The sequence below is a fragment of the Bos grunniens genome, chromosome 1, assembly GCF_055505025.1.
Source record: "Bos grunniens cultivar Pamir isolate PY7600 chromosome 1, Bosgru_T2T1.0, whole genome shotgun sequence".
Lineage (NCBI taxonomy): Eukaryota > Metazoa > Chordata > Mammalia > Artiodactyla > Bovidae > Bos > Bos grunniens.
This window is the reverse complement of record NC_141165.1, coordinates 46,067,683-46,090,610: the sequence shown is the minus strand read 5'-3', so window position 1 is coordinate 46,090,610 and position 22,928 is coordinate 46,067,683. Positions and strand designations below refer to the sequence as shown.

At 41.2% G+C, this 22,928-nt stretch overlaps 1 protein-coding gene across 2 annotated transcripts in view; it reads right to left on the bottom strand.

Moving 5' to 3' along the window:
• Window positions 1-22,928, bottom strand: part of KCNAB1 (potassium voltage-gated channel subfamily A regulatory beta subunit 1) — a 444,955-nt gene that overhangs the window by 293,226 nt on the left and 128,801 nt on the right. The window contains exon 1 of one of the 2 annotated variants that reach the window (XM_086391559.1): window positions 269-1,396. The exons of the other annotated variant lie outside the window; for it this stretch is intronic. Coding sequence (XP_086247685.1) covers window positions 269-489 — 221 coding nt within the window. The 5' untranslated portion in view covers window positions 490-1,396. Of the gene's footprint in view, window positions 1-268; window positions 1,397-22,928 lie in introns of those variants that run through there. 2 annotated transcript variants of the gene reach the window in all.

Sequence of the window (22,928 nt, the reverse complement as noted above, 5' to 3'; positions counted from 1 at the left end):
GCTCTTAAGGTGTTCATAACACTTTAGAATATACAAAATGGGCCACAGTTTTTAAATCCTATACATAATACAACACCACACAACCACCTTGGGTTTTCCACTTTCCTAAGGAAAGGCACGTTTCCTATTTTAAAGACACCTGAAAATTCTAAATTAAGCAGCCCACCAATAAGTCAGTCACATTTCAAAACCGCTGAATTGTCTCCACTACACCTGTAATACAACACAGAAACCCGGGGCAGAGGGAATCTTAGCAATACGTCCATACCTATATTTCATGCCAGTCTGCTTTGCAGTGGACTCTTTGAGAGAGATGTGATGCTGAGGGGTGAAGGTCCCTAGGCTGCGAGCGATGATAGCAACCGTGCGGAATTTGGCCCGGGCTGCGTTCACCACATTGGGGGCGGTGGAGCTCTGCTTGCTCAGAAGTCTGTCCTCACCATTCCGACTCTTCAAATTATGCTCGGTGCAGGCTATGGAGACTTGCATTGCTTCCCCGGGCACCGCGCGGTCCCTCTCAGAACCCCAGAATACAGGCAGTCAGGAGAGATCGAGCAGTTGGGAGGGTCTGCTCGTCTTTTAACCCCTCCTTGCTCCCTCTTCCTCGGAATGCCGGCAGAGGAGTCCTCGCGGCTGACTTCAGAGTCCGGGAAAGTGGCAGGAGTGGCTGCGGTGCAGGACAGAGTCCCAGACACCAACAGAAGTAAACAGCCAGCCCTTAAGTTGTCACAGCAGCTGGAGCGCGGATCAGGCTCGCAAATCTTCCCAGGCAGTAATCTCGCTTGATTAAACAGCCAAATCCATGTAGTCGGGAGGCTTGGGCAGACGCCTGGAGCTAAGCATTCGTGCTGACTGCACGCAGCCCTGGCAGAGGCCCGTCCGCCGTGTCTGAATGCGGGTTCGCCTCTGGGCGATGGCTCAAATCCACGCAGGCATACCGCAAGATGCGCCGCTAGCACCCTCTGGACCAAAGGCAGGATGCTCTACTGGCGCGTGGAGCATCCCAAGAAGCAGCTAATGGCAAGCCGCTCCCCAGGGACCGGTGCTCTCCATCCACTCAGGCTGTCAGCTCCCTCCCTGGCCCACTCCGGGAGGTCCTAGGAGCTCCTCAAGACCCCTCCCCATTCATTTTCAGGCAAAAGCCTGGGTCATTGAATCCGTACCCACACGGTTTGCGGCTGCATGGAGGAGCAGGAAGGTCCCTTTAAAGAGCTCCTTGCCTTTGTGTGCGAGGGGAAAGCAAGAATCACTTTCACCAGACTCTTGCTGTAATAGAAGCTGGAGGGCTGCTTTTCAAGAGGGACTCTGCCCAGACTCAGACCAAATTCTGCTGCAGCACAACAGTTGGAATGGGGGAAGGAAGGATGGGGGTGCTTATGCCAGAGAACATGCCAGTGAATTAACACGTGAATACTCTGTGACTGGTTTGTTACAACACAGCTTGAAATCCCTGTTATTAGCCTTACCAGCATTTATTTCACATTTGCATATTACTTACTTCTTAAGCAAATTAGTTTGAAGTTTACTGAAAAGACAGTGCAGACTTTTCAGTCAAGTAACCTAACTTGCTGCAAAATCTATTCTGGCTCACAAAGGAGGGTGAAGGATGGGAGAGGAGGCAGCAATTTAGTGCACCCAGAAGGGGGCTGCACTAGCTAAGCAGAAGGTCCAAGTCACCACCCAGAAAGGTCCAGGGCATGTGACTGGGACTATGACCAGCTGGTGAGGACAAGCATTATCTCCAGGTCAAGGGTAGGCAGCAAGGCATCTCCTGTCTTCTCTGAATGTTCCTATGAGGCAGAAATATTGCCTGGTTCAATATCAGATTCAAAGCAACTCCTCAGTAAATGTGATTGAACCAAACCAAGCAGCAGGGGGCTAATAATTTATCTGTTTGAAATGCACGGCAGTCAGAGCTTTTTTTTAGATAGATATGCTTGCAATAAAACTGTGGGGCTTCCCTGGTGGTCCAGTGGTTAAGAACCCGCCTACCAATGCAGGGGACAAGGGTTAGATCTCTGATTCTGGAAGACCCCACATGCAGGGGAGCAAAAAGTCCCTGCACCAGAACTACTGAGCCCGCGTGCTGTGTAACACCTGAAGTCCAAGTGCTCTAAAGCTTGTGTCTGCAACAAGAAGACTTGCAATGAGAAGCCCGTGTACTGCAACAAAGGCCCAGTGCAACCAAAAATAAAATTTTTTTTAATTAAAATTTTTTAAGTTTTAAAATTAAAACTGCACCTTCTGCAAAATCAGCTCTCTAAAGGTGGTTCCCAACAGAAACTGCTGTCAAGAAAAAAGGAAGTGTTTAAATCAATGATATTTGTAAGCACCATCTCCATATTAGGCATTAGAAAGAAATGTGGAGAAAAAAATGAAGCACTATCCTTCTCAAGGAACTGGCAACCTGGATGGGAAGAATAAGGCAATAACCCTTAAAGAGATTAATTAAAAAAGTTTGAAAGAGTGGTACGGACAGCAAGTACACTAGAGTTAAGCAGGAGAGTGATTATAGGAGGCTAGAGAAAGTTTTTCATTTTGATTTATCCTGTACATTTGTAGTGAATCCCTATTATGCACCTGATTGTTTGTTGCTGGGATACAAAGATAGCCTAGATGCAGGCTAGACCTCCAGAAGCCCAGGCAGCCCTCAAAGACTACAGAACTTTGCCTGGGACATGAATTTGATTAGCTGGAGAGGAATAAGTCTGTCTTCCCAGAGACTGGCTGGGGTGAGGAGAACATACACTCTGGCTGTGTCAATGTGACATATATATATATATATATATATATAGCAATTCTGACTACTTCTCCCCAAATTAAGTTGTATGAATGAAATTTTCAAATCGAATACATACCTATTTTGAATTTCATTCCAGAGATGAATCATAATGAATCAAATCATAACATTTTATAACCTGCATATAAGGTTTAAATGACAAGGTGGAATCTCATCCTCTACCCTCCATGCTCTTCCCCCTCCTTATTTAACAAAATAAATATAGTGCCTACCGTTTAGTGGTTGGGAAGTGACTTTAGGAAGAGGTAAGTATTGTGGAAAGGGACAAATGAACCTAGGCTGCCTTCTTTTTACCCTCAGCTGCAGGGAAGTAGCTCCTGAAGCAAAATTTTGTTCCCTGGAATAAATAACAATGGGCAGAGAGGAAGCAGATCATTAGAACTTTTCTTTTTTTCACAGTAAGCTGGCTCATCGGGAATAACCAATGTGAATCAGGAAAAGAGTCAAAGTGAGAAGAGGAAGCAGTAGGAGGAATCAGAAAGAACAGCTCAGAAAAGGAGGGAGAGGCAGAATAAAGCAGCCTGGGAAGCAAGACAGAGGAACATGGTGATCACCACAGAGGGATCAGGAGCCAGTGGCTCCAGCTTGGGCACAGGCTGAGGGGGAAAAGGTATGGAAAGGCAGCTCAGGACTGAGGTAAGAGAGCTGCCCATTCTTACGGAGGAGGGACAGTGTGTTAGGGTGTGTGAGGTCTGGACACTGTTAACTGAGTGGCTTTCAGGTTTGCCAAGAACTAGCAGAGCAACGCCTGAAAGCATAACCAAAACCAGAACAGGGACTAGGTTATCAGAATAAAACATGCAAGGCAGAGAGAGCACTTATGAGTCACTTATTTATCCCCCAGAGGACAAAGCAAGGCGCCTTGTTCAGAGCAGGCCTTCCATAAATATTAATAATCGAGAGAAGATGATAAGGAAGCTAAGTGAGAAAGAAGGGAAGAAAGGAGAAAGAGAGGGTTATGGGGAAAATGCCAAAATTTTCTATAAACTTGAATCCTTAAAAAAAAAGAAAGAAAGAGAAAGCCCTGCATATTCTAGTTTTACACAGCCTGCTCACTTGAAAGGCACCAATAACTGCCCCACATTCATGTCTGCACCTCTTGTGTGTAGACAACTGTCCGCCTTTAGTACCTGCCTCAAAGAGAATCAAAGGACCAAGGCCAGAGGAATGCTCACACTGCAAGCCTCTTTCTGGTTGCCTGCAGTGAGCCTTTCCAGATCTAATGCTACATGGACTTTCTGGCAGCCAGCCAGCAGCCTGGTGACATACCCCTAGCTGTGCTCACCCTTCCCAGCATTAGTGGAGCAGTTGGTCTCAGAGGCCCGGAAATTAGATAATGGTTGCTGGGAGAATGCTCTTTCCTCATAAGTCTGTGCTAATGGGTCACATGCTAATTAAGCTGGGAAAATTAGATTTCAAATGTATACCTTTCCATGTCACACAATCAGATCACAGGACTCTCACTATTATTATTTAAGGTTCAAATAAGACACACAAATGGTGATGTAGATATATATGTAGCTATAGATGTATCTATTGCTATGAGTCGAATTGGGTCCCCCCACCCAAACTCATATGTTAAAGTCCTAACCCCAAATAAGTACCTCAGAATGTGACTATATTAGAGATTGGTTCTTTAGAGAAGCAACTGAGGTAAAATGAGGTCATGAGGGTGGGCCCTAATCCAATCTGACTGGTGTTCTTATAAGAAAAGGAGATCAAGACACACACAGAGAGAAGATTATGTGAAGACACAGAGAGAAAGAATCCACCTGCAAGTCAAATAGAGAGGCCTCAGAAACCTGCCCTGCTGATACTTTGACCTTGGACTTCTAGCCTCTAGAATTGTGAAAAAATAGATTTCTGTTGTTTCAGTCACCCAATCTATGGTATTTTGTTATGGCAGTCCTAACAAACTGTAGTTGTTAATATTGTTTTTATTTTAATTTTTATATTATTGGTCAAGATAAACTATTGGAATTCTCTGAAGAAATGCTCCTAAAAGTCATTAAAAGACCATGATGGATATCATTATCATGCCACTCCACAATTCTAAGCAAATATACAAATGTACTCCAAGGAAGAACTCCAAATTTATTCCTTTCCACCAAGTCATGAAGCCTCTGCATGGTGCCTCTTGATACAAAGAGGTAGTGGTCTTCAAGACACTTTTAGTACTTGTTCTTAATGATCTCCTTATTTGGTGAACTCACCCTATTAAGACTTTGCTTTATTTTGAGCATTTGTAATCAATAACCTCAGAAATGTCATGAGGCAATGGAGAGAAGCCTGCATTGGCAGGCCTAGCCCTGGTTGCAAACCCAGCTCTGTCACTTTGCCTGTGACTTTGGATGTCTTTATCACTTTCTATTCTTTCTTTCTGTTTCTGTTCTTTCACCTGAAATAGAAGAGGGATGTGCATCTACTTCCAAGACCCTCTCTTGTGCTATAAGATTCCATGAGGTTCTTTTACAGAGAGATGTGAAGGTTGCAAAATTACATAGAGTCAAATTATCACTTATTCTGCAATTTTGCCTGGGTCTTAGCTGGTCTGTATTCATTACCTGATATTTGGGATTCTATACTGTTTATGTCAAAGGGTCACTGGGTCATGGTGAGAGAACTGGTTGGGAAGAGACCACAGGCTGCTTAACTCACATCCTATCTTCTCATGCTCATGCATAGCGTCTTTCTGGTAACATGGAAGGACTCTAGGATATGGGGTCAGTTGGAGCTGGGTGTGAATCCCAGCTCCACTGTGACCCTTCTTTCTCATATGTCACTGAGTGGGACTTTTAACTTCCCCATGTCTCTATACTTATAGAAAACTAGATGCCCAAACATGCCTCTTCGAATGACTGTGGGAATGGCATGAAACAGTGCTTGAACCACAGCAGACACTTGATATCTCAGTATCCATCTCAATTTATTAATAGCAAGGTTATTGGGAAGTCATTAATCTCCTCATAAACAAGCTTACCCAGAGACCTCAGCAGTCACCAATATCAGTGACACTCACACAGCACTTCCTATGTCCCAGGAACTCTTACGAACACTTCAGATATATTAGTTTACTCAATCCTCACATAATCCCAAAGGGAGATGCCATGTCATCAACTCCAATCTACAGGTGACAAAATGGAAGACACAGAGAAGTTAAACAACTTGCCTAAGCTGACACAAGCTAAAAACTGAGATCTGGGATTTACCTCGGGGTACCTGCCTCCAGAGACTTGGCTCTTAACCACTGTGCATACTACTCCTCACTGCAAGGACTTCCTGTGAGACAGGATTGAAATAGTGCCATTTTATGACTATAATTTGAAGGAAGTCCTAGTCTTATTATGAGTGAGGGAAAGAAATTCAATATTGAAAGTCTAAAAATTTCAGAAGAGTTAAATAAGCCATGCCTGGTAGCTTTTGAGTATACTGTTTAATCAACCTTTCCAAATACTTCATAATACATTATTCTTATTATGCAAGCAAAACACTTTTTCCCAATTACCTGGCAAATTTTTGATTGATTCGATTTCCCACAGATAAAGTCAGAGCCAAATGCCTTGTGCTCAGTCTGCTTAGAACTTATGCTTTATATTCCATTGGAAACCACAGCCCACAGGATCCAGGAAACATTTAAGTATGCAGCCAGGCAAAACTGGATTCATTCAAAACAGAAAAGAATCTGCTAATATGTGAAGAATCTTAAACATGCAAATGTACAGATGGCAAGCCACTTTATGTGCCTATTATTTGTGATTAAAAGAGGAATTGTTAGGATGTAAGTTTCCTATTTATCGGAAATACTTAACACGTGGGTTTGAAGAACAAATTATTACATTCTGACAAGTTGAACCAGCCATGAAAATTAGCATGGGCCCACATTTGCATAGGCACAGGTTTTAGAATAATAAGTAAAATTGAAAGGACAAACTGAAAACACTCAAGGCTATGCTAAATAGAAGAAACTTCCAGATGTCTACTCTTCCGCTTCCCTGGAAGAAAAGTTTCAACAAAGAACCCCTACTAGGACCCCTATAAGCGTTCTCAAACCCCCAGCCACAAGTTCAAAACCAAATATAATTAAAGGATAGTTAAGGTTTTCAGTGAACACAAACTATACCTTCAGCCATTGATAAATATTTCCTTAATCTGAAACTTCTGACACAACAGATGTATCAGCAATATCTTTCATATTTATCACTTTATTTGAGGCAAGGTGCCATAGTGCTATAGAAAGCAGGTGTGGAAGAAATTCACCATTCAGATTATTTTGCTTAGCCTTCTTCATGGAAAGTAATTTTTTATAAGCTTTGTCTGGAACATGGATATAGATCTGGGAGGAAATAGGGACAGAGGTCTGTTTATATTTTTTTTTAACAAATGTCATGAATTCTTCCTAAATTATAGCCATTAGTATAATGTCTCCCATTGCCTTATAATACAACAAACTGGTTGGAAATATTTGCCATGTCTTTAGATAAAAGATTTTCCTAAAGAGCTTAACACAGAGAGAATTTGTTTTCAAAGATAATTAGAATTATTATACTTCATCCAATTTAAGATACCATTAACCACAAGATACATCATTACCTTGTACACCACTAAAATAGAAATTGTGGCCAATTATAACACAATGCTTTTTCATCCCTCAGATTTTACATTTTAAATTTATCAAAGAGTCTTTTTACACTTAGACTTTTCTGCCCAAAATTTCATTCTTGTACATACATACCTATAAAAGAAAATGTAAAGGGAATAAACTATTTAAAGTATTCCCAAAATGTGTTCACATTCAGAGTTTGATGCTTCTGAATGTTTAACTCAGAGTCATCAATGTCCACATCGCTCCATACAGTCATCCTTTGTGTTGGTAATACAGGAACTTAAAAAAGAAAAAACAACATTCTCAACTATAGTCTCTGGGAGTTTATTCTGAGCTGTTGACATCTACTCTGAAAGTTGCAGCACACATTTATACGTATGGACAGCCACATCGTGATGGTCACATGAAAGTGAAAGTCGCTCAGTCATGTCCGACTCTTTGCCACCCCATGGACTGTACAGTCCAATGAATCCTCCAGGCCAGAATACTGGAGTTGGGGAGCCTTTCCCTTCTCCAGGGGAACTTCTCAACCCAGGGATCAAACCCCAAACCCCAGTCACCCACATTGCAGGTGGATTCTTTACCAGCTGAGCCATGAGGGAAGCTCAAGAATACTGGAGTGGGTAGCCTATCCCTTCTCCAGTGGATCTTCCTGACCCAAGAATCAAACTGGGGTCTCCTGCATTGCAGGCAGATTCTTTATCAACTGAGCTAACACATAGCCAGGAACAATTAGAGACCAAATCACTATTTCAGCAAAAGAAAAGTATGTGCTTCAAAGAACTGGTGGTTTCTAAGATAGTATATTAGAATATATATAGAAGTTATAGATAGATTATAAATGGATAGTATATTAGAAAATACTATAGTTCTATACAGTCAGCAAAAACAAGACCGGGAGCTGACTGTGGCTCAGATCATGAACTCCTTATTGCAAAATTCAGACTTAAATTGAAGAAAGTAGGGAAAACCACTAGACCATTCAGGTATGACCTAAATCAAATCCCTTATGATTATACAGTGGAAGTGAGAAATAGATTTAAGGGACTAGATCTGATAGATAGAGTGCCTGATGAACTATGGATGGAGGTTCGTGTCATTGTACAGGAGACAGCGATCAAGACCATCCCCATGGAAAAGAAATGCAAAAAAGCAAAATGGCTGTCTGGGGAGGCCTTACAAATAGCTGTGAAAAGAAGAGAAGTGAAAAGAAGGAGGAAAGGAAAGAGATAAGCATCTGAATGCAGAGTTCCAAAGAACAGCAAGGAGAGATAAGAAAGCCTTCCTCAGCGATCAATGCAAAGAAATAGAGGAAAACAACAGAATGGGAAAGACTAGAGATCTCTTTAAGAAAATTAGAGATACCAAGGGAACATTTCATACAAAGATGGGCTTGATAAAGGACAGAAATGGTATGGACCTAATAGAAGCAGAAGATATTAAGAAGAGGTGGCAGGAATACACAGAAGAACTGTACAAAAAAGATCTTCACGACCCAGATAATCATGATGGTGTGATCACTCACCTAGAGCCAGACATCATGGAATATGAAGTCAAGTGGGCCTTAGAAAGCATCACTATGAACAAAGCTAGTGGAGGTGCTGGAATTCCAGTTGAGCTCTTTCAAATCCTGAAAGATGATGCTGTGAAAGTGCTGCACTCAATATGCCAGCAAATTTGGAAAACTCAGCAGTGGACACAGGACTGGAAAAGGTCAGTTTTCATTCCAATCCCAAAGAAAGGCAATGCCAAAGAATGCTCAAACTACCACACAATTGCACTCATCTCACACACTAGCAAAGTAATGCTCAAAAGTCTCCAAGCCAGGCTTCAGCAATATGTGAACAGTGAACTTCCTGATGTTCAAGCTGGATTTAGAAAAGTCAGAGGAACCAGAGACCAAATTGTCAACATCTGCTGGATCATCGAAAAAGCAAGAGAGTTCCAGAAAAACATCTATTTCTGCTTTATTGACTATGCCAAAGCCTTTGACTGTGTGGATCACAATAAACTGTGGAAAATTCTGAAAAAGATGGGAATACCAGACCACCTGATCTGCCTCTTGAGAAACCTATATGCAGGTCAGGAAACAACAGTTAGAACTGGACATGGAACAACAGACTGGTTCCAAATAGGAAAAGGAGTACATCAAGGCTGTATATTGTCACCCTGCTTATTTAACTTATATGCAGAGTACATCATGAGAAACACTGGGCTGGAAGAAGCACAAGCTGGATTCAAGATTGCCGGGAGAAATATCAATAACCTCAGATATGCAGATGACACCACCCTTATGGCAGAAAGTAAAGATGAACTAAAAAGCCTCTTGATGAAAGTGAAAGAGGAGAGTGAAAAAGTTGGCTTAAAACTCAACATTCAGAAAACTAAGGTCATGGCATCTGGTCCCATCACTTCATGGGAAATAGATGGTGAAACAGTGGAAACAGTGGCAGACTTTATTTTGGGGGGCTCCAAAATCACTGCAGATAGTGATTGCAGCCACGAAATTAAAAGACGCTTGCTCCTGGGAAGGAAAGTTATGACCAACCTCGATAGCATATTCAAAAGCAGAGACATTACTTTGCCAACAAAGGTACGTCTAGTCAAGGCTATGGTTTTTCCTGTGGTCATTGTATGGATGTGAGAGTTGGACTGTGAAGAAGGCTGAGAGCCGAAGAATTGATGCTTTTGAACTGTAGTGTTGGAGAAGACTCTTGCGAGTCCCTTGGACTGCAAGGAGATCCAACCAGTCCATTCTGAAGGAGATCAGCCCTGGGATTTCTTTGGAAGGAATGATGCTAAAGCTGAAACTCCAGTACTTTGGCCACCTGATGCGAAGAGTTGACTCATTGGAAAAGACTCTGATGCTGGGAGGGATTGGGGGCAGGAGGAGAAGGGGACGACAGAGGATGAGATGGCTGGATGACATCGCTGACTCGACAGATTTGAGTTTGAGTGAACTCCGGGAGTTGGTGATGGACAGGGAGGCCTGGCATTCTGCAATTCATGGGGTCGTAAAGAGTCAGACATGACTGAGAGACTGAACTGAACTGAACTGAAGGTAGTATATTATAAACTTCTACTTTATGGCAACTTAAATCTAAAATACTGTAGAAGGAAGGGAGAGAAAAATTTTTGAGCACCCTCTATGTGCCAGGTATTGTGCCAAAGCCTTCTACAGCCATTATCTCATTCCAGAAGAAAGAAAGAAGGAAAGCTAGCCTTTATTAAAAGTTATTGAGTTCTCAACTAATTATTCTATAGGTGGATTTACAAAAGCATTCATCATCAGTCTTGCAAAACTGAGAAGTGAGTCAAACTCCAAAAGGGCTTACCATATAAATCACCCATGCCCAATGGGGCTGAAAAAATAACCAACCTAAAGGTCCTTCCAAAAATATGTAATGGGTAAAAATCCCCTTGCTTCAGTTCAAATTTGTTGGTCTTCTTAGGGTGAGAAAAGCCATTATTACACAAGTCACTCTACAGCATAGTATCTAAAACATTTTTATAAAAAGATGTATTTCCTCACTTCTCTAGTCAGTTCATTTTCAAAGGGAAGGTGTTGTAAAAGAGCAGATCTAAGATCCTATGGGATTCTTTCTCATTTAAATCTTTCCCTGTGGCAGATCACAGGAAGTTCTTGTAGGAGACACTTCAAGCTTTCCTCACATTTAAATGAAACTCATTTTGGACTAAATAAACATCAAGTTCTCACCTTATGCGTCAACAAGGGCTGTACTGTCTGAAGTTTTTATAATTTACATGCATTACTCTTGTAAACAAAATAAAATTTAAAGTTTAATCTATTTTATCTATTATAAGCTTATCACAAATTCAACTAAGAGGAAACAGGGAGACATGGAGACAAGAAGGGAAAAAAAATGTCATGCATTTATCCAGACTTCCAGTTTTTAACATTTTGTCAATATCTCCTTGGTTATCGAGTTTTTTCTTTTCCATGCATAGTTCTGTGATGGTTGTTACTGATGTTGCTGTCCTTGTTGTACAAAGTTAAATACTGTTCAAGGTATGTATCACTTACTTAATACTATCTCTTGGCATTTGTTGTTCATTTGGGGTTTTTTCCCCCATTTTTGGACATTATCTATCCTTAAGTGGCTTATTTGTCATCACCATGCATTGACCACCACATCAACATACATTTTCCATTGTTTAGTTGACAAGTTCTATGAGGCAAAGAAGCAGAGGACTCAGCCCCTCCCCTCAAGGCTCCTCTTCCTGGCTGGGGCGTGTGCAGACATTCAGTGATAATTACTGTCTATTGTATACGTCAGGACAAGTGGTATAGTCATAACACACTCTAGAGGAAGAGGGAAAGGTCATTGGGAGTTGCAGTTACAGTTGCAGTTACAAAAATCATGGTGTACATTAAGTACAGAGAAGCTCCCAGGCAAGGAAGGAGAGTAGGGGAGAGAGGAAGTAGCCTTAGCAAAGATGAGGAGGTGGAGAAGCTTATCAGGAAATAACAAGTAATAATGTTAGATAGAATCTTGTTGAAAAAGGGATTTACAGAAGAAATTATGTAAAAAAAATTACATAAATCAGTTGAAGTCTGTTGAGAAAAGCCTGGAATAAAAGTCTGGGTGAAGACTCCACCCTCAGGGCAGTTGGAAGAGGTTGAAGGTAGAAAGTTCATCAGGGATTCTGATCTAGGGTGTAAAGAGTATTTTTGGAAGACCCATCTGGAAGCCAATAGAATGGCCTGGAATTGTAAAAGACTCAGTACAGGAAGACCAGTAGGAGACCGCTGAATCAGCCAGCCATGAGGTAAAACTTGCTGATGTAAGAATGATACTTCCCACTGTTTGTTCTAATAGATGGGAAAATGTTCACAATGCACTGTGAGCTGGAAAAAAACAGTTTACAAAATCATATGCACAGTATGAGCCTATTTTGACAGAAGCAAAAATTATCTATCTCTGCAGAGAAATAAAAATATATGCCCAAATATATTTCTTATATTGGATATATTTGATATACCCAAATATTATCAGTAGTTGCCTACTGATAATAGGTAGGGATAATGATAATGGGTGGTGGAACTATGGGTGATTTTTATTTTCTTTATTTTAATAGTATATTATTTTCTGCTATGGGTACATATTACTTTTGTATTATGGATCAAAAATGTGGTACCCAGAGAAAAGAAATGATGCTTGAAGCATGAGGAGCCCATAGGCATACTTATCAGGAAGAAAAGACCAATGACTTTTTAATATTTTATTTCACAGCACCCAGTACTGTGGGATTGGAGAAGGAAATGGCAACCCACTCCAGTTTTCTTGCCTGGAGAATCCCCATGGACAGCGGAGCTGACGGGCTACAGTCCATGGGGTCACAAAGAGTCAGACACGACTGAGTGTCTTAAGCACAGTACTGTCGGATAAATGTCACCAAGCCAAGTCAGCTTAATTTTTAACACACAAGTATCTGGGAGCAGATTATCTTGGATGTGACCATTAAGCTTTGCTGACTGTTTGTTTCTCTGTAGACCTGATATGGATTCCTGCTGGGGAGGCAGGCGAGAAGTGGTCTGATCCACTAAGGACAGCAATAGTTAAACATGGACTATTACAGGGACTTTTGATAAGACTGACTACAAATTTTCCCAAATAAGCCTGGCTGATCCTCCTGGGAACTGGGCTCTACTAAAGGGAAGGGAATCTATGCAAAAAATATGGGGTTCCCTTGTGGCTCAGCTGGTAAAGAATCAGCCTGCAATGTGGGAGACCTGGGTTTGATCCCTGGGTTGGGAAGATCCCCTGGAGAAGGGAAAGGCTACCCACTCCAGTATTCTGGCCTGGAGAAGTCCATGGACTGTATAGTCCATGGGGTCGCAAAGAGTCAGACACAACTGATTCAAGTCCACAGTTAATCAAATTAAGGCAAACTGAGCTCCTTAGGAGAAAAGGACATGTCTCAATCATCCTATCATACAGCTATGCAGAGAGGTGCTTTACTAATTTCCCCTGACTGAATAGATGGACTTATACCAACCCCTGAAGTAGTGCCAGAACCAGGTGGAAATTTGCTATATAGAAATCAAACCTCTATGTTGAAACTTCTAAGACATCTTTAATAACTGTGGTTTGTCCCCAGTATTCTGTATTCACCCTTCTCCATACATTTTACTTATTTTTTTACATACTTCCTTTGTGATGGAATGAAATAGGGGAGGAAGTAACATGGTATTTCTGTGGAGATGTTAGAAATATTGACAAATTAGTCAAAATGAGGGGACAGAGAAAGGAAAAAAAATAGCTAAAAATCAAATGTAGAGATTGATTTGGGAAAGAGACACAAAGCTTGAGTATAATCTGTTGAATGAATCCATAGGGAGGTGGTTGGTCAGGTTTGGGAAAAGGTTACTACGTTAGTTTCCTAGGACTGCCATAAAAAATTATTACAAACTTGATGGCTTAAGACAACAAATATTTATTCACTTACAATTCTGGAGGCCAGAAGTCTGAAATCAAGGTGTCAGTAGGGCTACACTCTAGGGGACAATTCAGTCTTTGCATTTTCCAGCATCCCTTGTGACTATATCCCTCCAGTCTCTGAATCCACCTTCAAATGGCCTTCTCCATGTGTCTGTGTCTTTTCCTCTTCTGTCTCTCGTAAGGACACTTGGCACTGAGTCTAGAGTCCTCCTAGGTAATACAGGGTGATCTCACTCCAAGATCTTTAACTTCATTACATCTATAAAGATTTTTTTTTCCAAATAAGGTCATATTCATAGGTCTCAGGGATTAGGACATGGACATATCTTTTGGGGGCTTCCCATTAAACTGACTATGGTCAGCTTGGGAAAGGCATGGGTTAAATGGGAGAAAGATAGGAAAAAGATTGGGAGAGAAGAAGGCAGTGGACTTGGTTTCCAATCTGACAAGAAGGCAAAACTGAAAATACAACAAAACAGCCCAAGACTGTATGGGGATATAAACCCATTCAGAATATGGGTTTGAGCAGCTCTTATCGGAGAGTGGTTTATATAATAAGGTGAGAAGAGAGAAGCAAGAAAGTTTTCCTGGATCAAAGAAGGAAGGTTGGTCTGCCCAGGCTCCACACAGAAGCTCTTTGCCCAGGAAGAACAGAACCAGCTTAGGCATAGAGATCACACATAAAGAATCCATATGAAAAGGTCATCAGTCATCACATTCATGTTGAGAATGGAATGGCCCACTAAACAGAAGCCCTCTCTGGAAGAGGAACTGGCCTGAGAAAGGGGCAGGAGTGAAATAATGGTGCATGGACTACTTGGGAGGTAGAAACAGCAATAACACAAGTCAGACGGGAATGAAACAAGTGAGATGGAAGCTATGAGGCATACAAGCTATGGAGGAACTAGCAGTGAGTATGTTAGTCACTCAGTCGTGTCTGACTCTTTGCAACCTGATGGTTGGGACCCACCAGGCTCCTCCGTCTATGGGACTCTCCAGACAAGAATACTGGAGTGGGTTGCCATTCCCTTCTCCAGGGGATCTTCCCAACCCAGGGATCGAATCTGGATCTCCCACATTGTGGGCAGACTCTTTACCATCTGAGTCACTAGAGAAGACTGTGATAAAACCCCAAGAAATGGTTGGCTTGTTGATATCATTATTACCATATTCCTGATCAACAGTAACCCCAAGGTTTATTGTTCATCTTTCTTTTGGGTAAAAATTTGAACTATCATGTTAGCAGAGATGTTAGAATCTAGTAGTCATATAGCATTATGTGATCCAGGACTAGAGAATCTCAAATTTAACTGGAACTTGAATTCCAGACTCAGTTATATGAAAAGAGACTTTCAGTCATACGACTCAGTATGAGACCAACGATCCAGGAATGACATTAAATCCATAAGGACTGAACACTCCTCATTAAAAATGAAACTGTGGAAACTCGACAATTTAAGACAGATACTCAGGAGACTGATTCAGCAGAATGATTACTGAGGCCAAAGTAGACCAGTCTCTAAAATGGAAGGATAGTTCTGAAAATATTAAACCATAATTTATTTACAGGGAATGAAAGGAATTTGGACATAATATTAAAAGATATAATATTGTATAAACCAATAATTTTAACACCACTTTGTTGCGATTATAAACTATACATGTATATAATGTACTAGATATTTTATACGATTAGTAGTATAATGTATATGTAACAATACAAAAGGTGGGGAATGAATGGAACATGAATCTCTACTGAAGCAAAATTTCTATGTTTTAACAGAACGAAGTTAATTTTACTGTGGAGTAGATTGTGAAAAGTTAAAGTACATATTGTAATCATTATAGCAATCAGTAAGAAATAACTAAAAAAAAATCATTTTAAAAAATCAACAAAGGAATTGAAACATTCATTTAACAGAAAGGAAGGCAAAAAACAAAAAAGTAAGCACTAGAAGTACAAAATGAATTTAATGAGGTCACAGAATGTAAGATCAATATACCAGAATCTATTATATATTTACATACTAGCAATGAACAATTTAAGAAAACAAATTTATTTGCCAGATCAAAGAGATAAAAAACTTAGAAATAAATTTAGCAAAATAAATTCAAGTCATATACTGAATACTACAAATATTGCTGAGAAATTAAATATTTAACTAATGTTCATGTTCACACATTGAAATAGTCAATACTAAGGACGAGTTGTCAAGATGGCAACTCTCCCCAAACTGAAATTCAATACAATCCCTATCAAGCTCAGCAGATCTTTATAAAAAATGACAAGCTTATTCTAAAATTTATGTGGAAATGCAGAACTCTTAAATAGCCAAAATATTTTGAGTAAGAAGAACCAGAGGACTTACACTCTCTGATTTCAAAACTTACTATAAAGCTACAGTAATCAAAAGAGTGGTGTTGGTGAAGGATATGCATATAGATTAATGGAAAAGACTCAGAGTTCACAAATAAGTTTTTACATTTATGGCCAATTGGTTTTTAGCAATTGTGTCCATACAATTCAACTGGGAAAGTATAGTCTTTTCAAAGAATGGTGCTAGTATGATTGGATATTCACATGCAAAAAACAAAAAAGAACTCGGACACTTGCCTCACATCCTATACAAAACTCAACTGCAAATGGATCATAGACCTAAATTTGAGAGGTAAAACTAAATTATCTGTAAGGAAACAGGAGAAATCTCTGTGAACTTGGGTTTGACAAGGATATGATGCCAAAAGCACAGTTCATGAAAAGGAAAAAATATAAATAGGACTTCCTAAAATTGAGAATCATTTTACTTAAGAACATATCATTAAGTAATGTAAAAACAAGCCATAGACTGGTTTAAGATTTTGCAAATCAAATATTTGGTAAAGGATTTGTATCTAGAAAAATAACACAAATAACAATTTAAAAAGATTTACAACCCAATCTTTTTAAATGAGTGAAAGATCTTAATAAACATGGTACCAAATGAAATATAGTAGGCATATGAATGGCTAACAAGCACATGGAAAGAAGTCAACCTCATTAGTAACTAAGGAAATGCACACACACACACACACACACACAACTCAACATACTCCTACACGACAACTAAAACGGCTATATTTTTTAAGCCATATAATACCAAGAGTTAGTGATTATGTGGATAAACTGGAATGCTCTAGTGAGAATGTCAAATAGTACAGCCACTATGAAAAACAGTTTGGTAGTCTCCTAAAAAGTTAAGCACAAATTTACCATATAACCAAGGAATTCTACTTCCAGGTATGAAAACATATGGCCTTATAAAGATGTGTCCATGAATGTTCATAACAACACTATTCATAATAATTAAAACTAGAAAATTATCCAAATGTCCATCAAACAGTAAGTGGATAAACAAAATGTGGCATTTTAATGTAATTCTAAAGTGAAGTGAAGTATAAGTCACTCAGTCGTGTCCAACTCTTTGAGACCCCATGGACAGTAGCCTGCCAAGCTTCTCTGTCCATGGAATTCTCCAGGCAAGAATACTGAAGTAGTTGCCATTCCCTTTTCCAGAGGATCTTCCTAACCCAGGGATTCAACCTGGGTCTCCTGCATTGCAGGCAGATTCTTTACCAATTGAGCCACCAGGGAAGCCCTAATGTAATTCTAATCAGCAGTTAAAAGAATGGACTACTGATACATGCAACAATCTGAATCATCCTCAAAAACATTAAGCTAAGTGAAAGAAGCTAGACAAAAAGTCTACATATTATATAATCTTATTTTTATGATAGGCCTAGAAAGTCACATTTACAGACAAAACAGATCAGTGGTTGCCTGGGACTGGGAGCAGAGACAGGAATTAACTATATATAGGCATAAGACGCTTACTCCTTGGAAGGAAAGTTATGACCAATCTAGATAGCACATTAAAAAGCAGAGACATTACTTTGCCAACAAAAGTTCATCTAGTCAAAGCTATGGTTTTTCCAGTAGTCATGTATGGATGTGAGAGTTGGGCCATAAAAAAAGCTGAGCGCTGAAGAATTGGTGCTTTTGAACTGTGGTGTTGGGAGAAGACTCTTGAGAGTCCCTTGAACTGCAAGGAGATCCAACCAGTCCATCCAAAAGGAAATCAGTCCTGAGTGTTCATTGGGAGGACTGATGTTCAAGCTGAACCTCCAATACTTTGACCACCTGATACGAAGAGCTGACTCATTTGAAAAGACCCTGATGCTGGGAAAGATTGAGGGTGGGAGGAGAAGGGGACGACAGAGGATGAGATGGTTGGATGGCATCACTGACTCAATGGGTAAAACTCCTGGAGTTGGTGATGGACAGGGAGGCCTGGCATGCTGTGGTCCACAGGGTTGCAAAGAGTTAGACATGACTGACATGAACTGAACTGAACTGACTGAGGCACAAAAATTTTTTTCAGGTTATAGGAATATTCCAAAGCTGAAATTTGATTATGAATTTTATACATTCACTGAAATTATTGGACAAAACTTATTTGGGTGAATTTTATGGTATAGAAATTGTATATCAATTAAGCTGGATTATTTTTTAACAAAAAACAAAGCATGACTTTGCTGAGAGAGAAAATGTCTTTTTTAAAGCCCCAGACTTCCCTTTCTACATTAGAAAACTGGAGAAAAATGGAAATCATAACATAGAATTTATCATAAACTCCCAGGATTCTGGGAAGTCTCTGAGAAGTTTCCAACAGGATCAGGAAGAACAGTAAGTTTAACTGTTGCAGGGTCCCCAGAAGAGTCTGTGCTTCCTGCATCATAGGGCTGAGACATTAGAAGCCCCACCAAGGTTGAGGGCATCTCAACCTTGGATCAGATGCCTGATCCATGGCATCTCAAAGTTCCTTACTGAGCATGACCCTGGGTTTGGTATGGTTTGCAGAAATACAAGAGCAGCAATGGGGGAGGATAGCGCCAGAGGCAGCTTCACAATTACCCATATTGTCAGTGGCAACAAAGCAGCCAAGGATCCTCAGGGCCTTTGGGGCACACAGAAGATCACAGAGCACAGAACTGGAAATGGAGGCAGTGCAAGGTTTGCAGTCAAAGATACAAGACTGAGAGAGAACTCTGGAACGCACAGGCATCAGGTGAGCAAGGGACAACTCAGAAGAGAGCAGCCAGAACCTGGAGAATGACATCAAGACCAGCTCTGATGGGGTACTGGAACTCTGAACTAGCTAAATGTTTAACCAAAGCTTTTATTTAAATAGCAAGTGGATGGATTGCCTTAACTTTACAGGCTTCTTCTGCCCTTAGCAGAATGAGGGGCTTTAGAACAAGCAGAGAGCAGTCAGTAAAAACAACTCCTCTTTCTAACCATGGATGGACATTTGCAGGATGTGAAATGTTCCCAGTTAGCTGTTAACTTGAGCCTTGAGCCTTGTAGGCTGTCCTGCCAGGAAAAGAACATTTCATGTACCATAGTGGCCGACTCTTCTGGATTTAAAGGGACCTTACTTTATCAAATTAGGAAGTCTCCTTGCCTATCTTGAGCGTCACTGGGGTCTTCTAAAGCGGAGTCTGAGCAGACAGACAAGGTGCCCAGCAATAAATGGCTGGGGCACTAGCTTCTTATCACTGAAATCTTCCCACTTTGAGCCTCAGGCAAACCCCCTAGCTGCAGGAGGCTCTGCCACGGTTTGCTTCGGCAACAAGCACACTGAATCACTAGATCCCAAGAGTGTTCTTTGGTTTAAACTCCAGGTGTTTTAGATTCATTTACAGATCAATTAAGCCATTTGGAACTCTTTAAGTGACATTTTGAAGTGAGGTATCATTAAACAAAAACCAATTGGAAGCAGAGTCATTCCATTTCCTTGGTAGTCAGATTGGATTGTCTGTATAAACGGCTATTGTGTTCCACATCCAGAGGGGGATTTGCCATTCCGATGGCTAACACCATTATTCAGGCCCAGTATCACTCACTCAAGAGCACAGCACATTATTTATAGCAATATGGTTGTTTGTTAGCAAAGCTTTCATGTGGGGGAAGGGAAGAGAAGATATTTGGATTCCTAATGTTTTTGGCTTGGGTTTTTTTTTTTTTTTAATTGAGTAGGAGTGAGTTATTTAATGTTACTTGTAGGTAAATGAGAAAATACACTCCTTCCAGCAAACGATTGCTTGATTTTAATATCCCTGTAATCATTCTTAATTGTTAAACTGTCTTCTGAATTCAAAAGGCTGTCATGTGGAGGAGGAAGGACATTTGGTAACGTTGCTATGCAGGACAGAAACAGGACAAGCAGAAATGGCAACTGGCAGGCTGGGGCACAGGGTAAAGGTCCGGTAATGTGGGTTGTTCAACAGCACATCAGGCTGCCCACCTGGAGATCTGGTAGGCTTGATGTCACTGCAAGCACTTCAGTTGTGGCCACAAGACCAGTTGTCAGCACATGATAGAGAAAAAAAGAGGATCTACTTCTCAGAATGGTAGCTGTGTTCCATGGGTTAGTTCAGGCAGTAAGAAACTGAAAACAGCTTTGATGACCTCAGTTTTTAGTTTTAGCAAGTCCAACATCCCTCTTCTTTTTTTTGATAATAGCATCCTATATGTCAAGTGGGACAGACTCCACTCCCAGGCTCCTGGTGTGGTCACGGGATCCAGCCCAGATAGCGAAAGAGCGTCATCACCCACATTACAGTGATTAACTCAAGATAACCATGTGACCCTGCAGTTCAGCAATGCTCAAACCTTGGACTTTTATTGGAAAAGAGAAACCCTATTTCTTTTGGACTTGTAGCTATTCAAGCCTAAAGTCATCTAGGGCTGTTCCAAGGAAAGGACTGCTGGAGCATGAACTGGAAGGTCAGTAGGGAGACCACATTCTCTAGAGGCCCATCTCCTGGTGACCTTCTTCAGGAGATGGTGTCTGCTCTTTTCTACTCTGGTGCTTTATCTACCATGTTATGGTGACTTTGCTACTTGGTCTCTGCTCCCACAGCTGCTGGGACTACAGACTGACTCATTGTAAACCTCCTATTCAAATTCCCCAAGAAAAAGAACCTGACTGCACCAGCTAGTCATCATCCATGTGATGCACCAGCCACCATGGAATGCTGTCTTTATGTCAGGCACTATTATGGACTGAATATTTGTGCCCCCATCTCCAAGTTCATATGCTGCAACTCTTAACCACCAAGGCGATGGTATTTGAAGGTGGAGCCTTTGGGAGGTAATTAGGTTCAGAGGAGTTCATGAGGGTGCCCATGATAGGATTACTGTCCTTATGTTAGGTAGTAAGATGATGCTAAAGCTGAAACTCCAGTACTTTGGCCACCTCATGCGAAGAGTTGACTCATTGGAAGAGACTCTGATGCTAGGAGGGATTGGGGGCAGGAGGAGAAGGGGACAACAGAGGATGAGATGGCTGGATGGCATCACTGACTCGATGGACGTGAGTCTGAGTGAACTCCTGGAGTTGGTGATGGACAGGGAGGCCTGGCATGCTGCGATTCATGGGGTCGCAAGGAGTCGGACACAACTGAGCGACTGATCTGATCTGATCTGATTTGAAGAATAATAAACAGGAGTCCAGAATGGTGGTGGCTAAAAGACAAGGAAGGGAAAAGCCCGCAAAAATAGAACAAAGGAAGGTCCGAGGGCCGGGGTGAGGACCTCAGGTAGAACAAACAGCACTCCTGGTTAGCCCAATTGACATAGGGCAGGCCTCGGGGGAGGAAAATACATTTAAAAAGAGGAGCCAAAGGGCCGGGGCTCCCCTCTCTTTTCTTTGCGTCTTTGGGTCAGCATGCACTCACACTTCGAGGATGTATTTTCCTGCTACTTTCTAAATAAAATTGAGCTGTAACACGGAGCTCTAACACTGATCTGTCTAAGAGCTATAACACTGTCTGTCCAAGACCTGAGAGCTATAACACAGTCTGAGAGCTATGACATACCGAGGGCTCTAACGTCCATCGCTTCAAATTTCTGTTGAGACGAGACAAAACCAAGGAGAATACACTCACCTGACACTTACAAGAGGAAGACACTAGAGCTTCAAACTTCTTTTTTTATGTAATATTGTAGATGCGGAAGCATTACAGCTTTAGGCTCCCTCCTTAGATAATTAGATAATTACCAATGTTCCTTCCAGTTTTAGGTTTCTACAATTCCTTTTTCCATTTTAATTCTCTTCTAGTTGTTCTGTTTGGGTTTTTGAAGAAAGTTGCCAAAGAGAAAATCTCATGCATTCTGCTCCTTCTGTCATCTACTACCCAATACCTGTCCCACTGAAGGCTTAGGCATCAGCTTTTAACAAGGGGAAGGAGATTCAAAAACAAAACCAAATCTGGAATAGCCAGGCTTGTCTAATATGACATGGCGATTCAGTCAGGTCCTAGCAGGAAAAGGATGGTACTCCACAGGTCATCTGAGGAGAGTACTTCAAAGATTATTGACAAGATGTAAAGGGAGTGGCCCTCAAAGGGAGTATATCTGTAAACCATAGTGCTCCAGGCTTAGTAGCAGCTGAGTCTATTACAACCCCTAGGGCGGAAGGGATGATTGAAAGGAATGGTTACCAGAATCTAGAAAAGAAGGGGGCTGAGTGACGGCTACCTGGCAGAATTTGTGACCCTTACTTAGGATAGAGAAATACAGCTGGCCCACAGGGAAGCTTAAGGAATAAATATCCCTTGCTCCCAATTTCCTGCCAACTGGCTGAACCCAGCTGGAAGCCAGTGGCCACAAGAGCATGAAGCAGCTTTTTTGGAGTACAAAGCAAAGTAGAAAAGAGTAGGGCATGGCTCTGGAGCAGTAAACACATGGGGGGGAAATGTATTTCAGCTACATTTTCCTTCAAGTAGGCAAAAATATCTCAACACATCATAGCCCACTGATGAGTCTTCACTGCTATAGGCCAATCCAGTCCTGACAGGCACTTCTGTTGGTGGAGCCAGTTTGCCCTGCCTGAGGGTACCATGAAGTGAGAATCTGCCCTCTCCACTAAGTGAACATTGACCCTGGACAGGGAGGGCAGTCTTGAGTGATCTGTTTAAAGTGGCTATAAAGGCTCGGTTCCTGATCCTTCAGGCAATT